This window comes from Raphanus sativus, chromosome 2 (assembly GCF_000801105.2).
Source record: "Raphanus sativus cultivar WK10039 chromosome 2, ASM80110v3, whole genome shotgun sequence".
Taxonomy (NCBI): domain Eukaryota; kingdom Viridiplantae; phylum Streptophyta; class Magnoliopsida; order Brassicales; family Brassicaceae; genus Raphanus; species Raphanus sativus.
The window spans coordinates 22,368,582-22,374,367 of record NC_079512.1 but is presented as its reverse complement, the minus strand read 5'-3'; the positions used below and the strand labels follow the sequence as shown (position 1 = coordinate 22,374,367).

The 5,786-nt window shown below is 41.2% G+C and overlaps 1 protein-coding gene across 1 annotated transcript; it reads right to left on the bottom strand.

Annotated features, from left to right (window-relative positions):
• Window positions 1–3,951: 3,951 nt before the first annotated feature.
• LOC108843208 (pathogen-associated molecular patterns-induced protein A70) lies at window positions 3,952–5,558 on the bottom strand. Its single transcript, XM_018616338.2, has one exon. It carries the CDS (start codon window positions 5,473–5,475, stop codon window positions 4,300–4,302), a length of 1,176 nt encoding a protein of 391 aa, XP_018471840.1. The 5' UTR covers window positions 5,476–5,558; the 3' UTR covers window positions 3,952–4,299.
• Window positions 5,559–5,786: the final 228 nt, after the last annotated feature.

The window sequence follows — 5,786 nt, the reverse complement described above, 5'->3', positions numbered from 1 at the left end:
CTTCGTTCCTTAAGGAGAAAGGCGTGATTCTTGAAACCTCGTGTGTTCACACTCCACAACAGAACGGGCGAGCTGAGCGTAAACATCGGCATATTCTGAACGTGGCTCGTGCCTTACGGTTTCAAGCAAACCTACCAATAGAGTTCTGGGGAGAATGTGTCTTAGCAGCTGGTCATCTCATTAACCGCACACCATCGTCACTACTCAAGAACAGAACGCCATATGAAGTCTTACATGGCACACCTCCGACTCTGTCACATCTCCGAGTAATAGGCTGTCTTGCTTATGCTCATAATAAAAACACTAAAGGTGATAAATTTGTCTCCAGAAGTAGACGATGTGTTCTTCTTGGATATCCGTCAGGGACAAAAGGATGGAAACTTTTCGATTTAGACGACGAAACTGTCTTTATCTCCCGTGACGTTGAATTCCAAGAGAACGTCTTTCCTTACATTGATAAACAGACATCATCGATAGAGAATCAGCCTCCACATGCTTTGCCATCTTCACCAATTGATGCAGACGACGTTGGACTTGTTTCATCACCACTACCATCAGTTTCAGAAAACTCAGAAACAGAGCATGTAACAGAGACCTCAGAAACAGAGCATGAAACAGAGGAAGTTGTAGAGGATGTTGCAGAATCAGAGGATATTAACGACAACTCTTCTACAGAACCAGAACAGTTGGGACGCGGACATCGTACACGCAGATCATCTACACGACTTCGAGATTTCGTCATAAACTCAATCACCGCAATCCCCTCTTCTTCCTCTTCTCTCCCGTCTTCCATTCCATTGCCATCCTCAGGTTCGTCCTATCCTTTATCAGATTATCTAATTTATGATCGTATTTCTACTAAGCATCGCAGCTATATCACTGCCTTATCAATCAACATTGAGCCCAAGTATTTTAAACAAGCAATGAAAGATAAAGTATGGCGAGAAGCCATGAGAGCCGAGATTGAAGCTCTTGAAAGAAACCATACGTGGGATCTTGAAGATTTGCCACCAAATAAGAAAGCTCTAGGATGCAAGTGGGTTTATACGATCAAGTTCCGTTCCGATGGGACTATTGAGCGATACAAAGCTCGCTTAGTGGTTTTGGGGAATAACCAAACGGAAGGGCTCGATTATACGGAGACCTTCTCTCCTGTCGCAAAGATGATAACGGTCCGTATGTTTCTAGATGTTGCGGCTAAGCTCAATCATGAAATTCATCAGATGGATGTACACAACGCGTTTCTTCATGGTGATCTTCAGGAAGAAGTCTACATGAAACTTCCTCCTGGCTTCTCTCATTCAAACGATACCCGTGTGTGTCACCTTCGGAAATCTTTATACGGTCTCAAGCAAGCACCTAGATGTTGGTTTGCAAAACTGGTTGAAGCTCTTCTCAGATATGGATTCTCACAAACATATTCAGATCACTCTCTCTTCGTGTATTCCTCAAAAGGGGTTACACTACGGATTCTTGTCTATGTCGATGACTTAATCATCTCCGGTGATTCCTCAACAGCAATCGACACATTCAAGGCTTATCTCTCCACATGCTTTCATATGAAAGATCTGGGTCCTCTCAAGTACTTTCTCGGTTTGGAAGTTGCCCGTGGTCCTCAAGGAATCTATCTCTGCCAACGAAAATATACTTTGGATATTGTTACAGAGTGTGGGCTTCTCGGGTGCAAACCGGCTGGCTCACCTATGGATCAGAATCATACCTTAGGACGAGCTCAAAGTGATTTACTTCCTGATCCAATCCGATATCGACGTCTCACTGGACGTCTGATTTATCTTCTTGCAACCAGACCTGATCTAGCATACTCGGTTCATATACTTTCTCAGTTTATGCAGGAACCAAGAGAAGAGCATTGGCTTGCAGCACTCAAAGTTGTTCGCTACTTGAAAGGGACCATAGGGCAGGGAATTCTTTTTCGAGCTAACACTACGTTTCATTTAACCGGTTGGTGCGATGCAGATTGGGGAGCCTGCAAGACTAGTCGTCGTTCCCTGACTGGTTGGATTGTTCAGTTTGGTTCTTCACCGATTTGCTGGAAAACAAAGAAGCAAGATGTTATTTCTCTTTCGTCTACTGAAGCCGAGTTCCGAGCGATGACTGCACTAACTAAAGAACTTATTTGGATCAAAGGTCTTTTGTCTGAACTTGGTATCTCACATAACGACCCGATGACCATTTGTTGCGACAACAAGTCAGCCTTATACATTAGTGCTAACCTGGTTCTACATGAGCAAACAAAACATATGGGCATTATTTGTCAGTTTGTTCGTGATGAAATAGTCAAGGGCGTCATTCGGGCTATTCATGTTCCAACACAGGAGCAACTTGCTGATATCTTAACCAAAGCTCTCGGTCGGAAGGAGTTTGATGCATTTCTTCTCAAGTTAGGCATTAACAATATTCATGCTCGAATTTGAGGGGGGGGGAGGGTATTGGAGTATGATTTCCATACTGATTTAGGAAATCATACTAATAGATTTTAGATAAGGATTTATCTTGTTTTCATAGTTAGCTTTGGTTTTACGTTTTCCTATTGTTACTTTACTTTACTTGGTATATATACCAAGGTTTCATCATCAATAAGATTTAAGCTTTCTTTCATCCTAAACTAAGATTTGTCACAATGTGCATATATATACTAGCTTTATTTGTAACCAGCGCACAATAACGAAACAATAAAAGAACAAGAAGTTTAGGCAAGGTTTTTTTTGGATCAAACGGACATTCATTACTAAAAGAGTTTGCACTCCGGAATTAGAGCTAGCCGAAAACAGGGTAAGAACTGATTTGCCACAGAATCAACTTCTTTCCATTGAAGTTTCGAGTAATGAAATCAAAGAAATAACATCAAAGAAAGACAAAGTATCATAATACCGAATAATTCAGGTTGATTCTTTCTCTTCTTCAACAACTTGATAAGAGATAAGGAATCTGAAAGAACTGCTAGAGACTGGATGTTTGAGTAGACGGAAGTAACTACAACAAGACTGACAGTTACAGCTTCTGCCATCAGACAAGGTTCTGTGAATTTTACACGATTTTGTTTTGTGTAAAATAACTAAAAGAATATTCACATGTTAGGAAAAATTATTAGAAATTGTTTATTTTTTCTCTTTTCTTTGGCATTTACTCTTTTCTAAAGACTGCTAGGTGTTTTGGTGTAGCTCTTGCGATGTTATCTGTTTTTGGTGTTAATGTCGGTTTAGTTTTAAATGTTTTATGTTCTTTCTTAAGTTATTTCGGTGTGGGTTTAAGTCGAATCAATGTGAATTTAAGTCGTTCCAGTATAAATTTTAGTTACTGTTTTCTATTGATACTTGGTTATGAATTTTCGTTTTGTCGTCAATTTTTGTATGAGTAGTAGTCGTATTAATGAATATCAATTTGAGAAAAAGGAGAAACCATTAGAAAAGTAACACGCCGAAACTTTGAATGATTTGTAGACAATATATTAGTTTGTGGCAGTTTTCTGATTTTAAACTAGGTTTTGAATGGAAGCTACGCTCCTTACTATTTAGGATATTAATTAGAATCTAAGTTTTCAGAGTTTCTTAAATGGTGTCCCATTAGTGAATGTCCTAGAAACTTCACGCTTCAAATGTTTCGAATGTGAAAAGATATTTTATAGTTTTTCACATTAGAATTTTAACAGTAGTCAATTCTTCATTTTTGAGGTAACTTCCGATTGTCAGTTAGATCACTTACTAATAAAACTATAAAGATGATTGGTTTTAAAATCTGAAATTTCATGGCACGAACGATTTGTTTAACATAAAAGATTTCTAATCCTAATTGGTTTAACATTTTTTGTTAAGAAATTCAAAGTTCAGTTATTTTATGCTAATTCCCTCATATAGGCCATCAATTTAATAATCTCCTCTGTTCACGTAATATTAATATTAAAATTAAACAAAATGAACTAGATAAAAGAAATAGTAGATAAACAAATATATAAATAAATCAAAAAAGACGAAAAAGGCAGAATCTAGGAAACGTTACTACACGAGTAGTTGAGTTGAAACAATAGAACTTGGACGCAAAACAACGTCCCAGATCCAAGAACAACGCCCCACTTCACTAAAGCAGCTACGTTTTTTTGTCTGCTATAATAACTAAAAACAATAAATCATGTAAATTACAGTAATGTCCTCAACATACAGGGGCACTATCGGTAAACGCAAATATCACCGGTTACTCCACTATCATTCTCCTCCACGAAAACAGCGGAGACGACGGCGGCGACGAGAGTTTAAACGAAACACCAATCTCTCCACCTTGCAATCACTTGGCCTTGAGCATCTCCTTGTTCCTCAGAATCGAATCGAGTCTCTGCAGCTTCAGCTGCTGCTTGAATTTGTTGATGAAGTCCGAAGCTTTCGCGTCCACGCCGTCTTCTCCGTCGCCGAACGACGTCGACCTCTCGACTCTCGCCGTGTCCGGTCTTCTCCGCTCGACGGATTCCGCGCTCTCGGCCGCCTCCTTCTCCTCGACGAAGCCGAAACCGGACTTCTCGCTGGCCGATTTCGTCATCTTCCCCGTCGCTTTCTTCTTCTTCTTGACCGGTTTCTTGGACTCCGATTTGCTCCTGACGGGCTTGTGGTCTTCGTGGAGGGATGAATCCGGGTCGGGTCGGGTATCCGGGTCGGATCTGTAGAAAGAGGGTAGCTTGATGGATTTGACGCGTTCTAAGATGGAGGGAGCTCGAGCTAAACCGGGCGGGTTGATTTGATTATCGAACCGGGTTTCGGGTTCCGGTTGGTCCTCCTCCGGAATCCTGAATTTCGATATGTCGATCGGGTCGACCCGACCCATGCGGGTCGGAGTATGATCGAATCGGGTCGGTTCCGCGTGAGTGGGGGCGGAGTGGTTTTCCTCGGGGGTGTACTGCGGGAATTTGAAGTGTGACATGTTGATGGATCTGACCCGATCCAGGAGAGAAGGAGCACGCTGCAGCGGAGTCGGATCCGGGTGAGAGTGGGAGTGAGGATCCGAACCGGTTACGTCGTGAGGGAACTTGAAGTACGATGACATGTTGATGGATTTGACACGGTCCAAGAGAGAAGGAGCGCGTTGTAACGGAGCCGGATTCGGGTCTGGATACACGTGAAGATCCGACCCGATTACGTCGTGATGGTGGGTCGTCGTCGAGAAGAGATCGGTTTCTGGATGGGGAAATTTGTAGAGATGGAAATTGATGGACTTGACTCGGTCCATAATCGACGGAGCTCTGGCTAACGGAGCATGGCCCGACCCGAAACCGTCGTGATGCGGGTGTTGTTTCCTTGAACCCGATGACCCAATTCGAGAAGTGATGACGATGGTGCCGATCATAAGATTGAGGAGGAGGAAGAGAGTCGTTGGAGTGAACCAGCTAGCCGCCGTCGAGACTAACTCCATATTTTTCTTTCTTTTCTGTAAGTGTGTGTTTATGTTGTTGTCGGAAGGAGAACTGCACATAAGGACTTATATTTATATTTGAATTATCTTTATTTTCTTTTCTTTTTTGAGTGGCGTTTATTTGTATTTTTTTCAGGTATGCAACTTTTTGACTGTTATTCATTGGTCATTTGATGGTTTTTGTTTTATCTTTATAAACGTAGAAAATATTTATAATGAATGTGTTCACATAGTTGCCCAAAAAAAAAAAAAAAAAAAAAAGAATGTGTTCACATTAAACGCATGCACGTGGTTTATACTGTTAATTTCTTCACTTCTTTACATCTATTCATACTGTCACCGTGTATAATCTTACAAAAACAGCTCAATTA

Coding starts and splice junctions, on each gene's coding strand:
- LOC108843208 (XM_018616338.2), bottom strand. CDS start 5,475: ATGTGCAGTTCTCCTTCCGACAACAACATAAACACACACTTACAGAAA.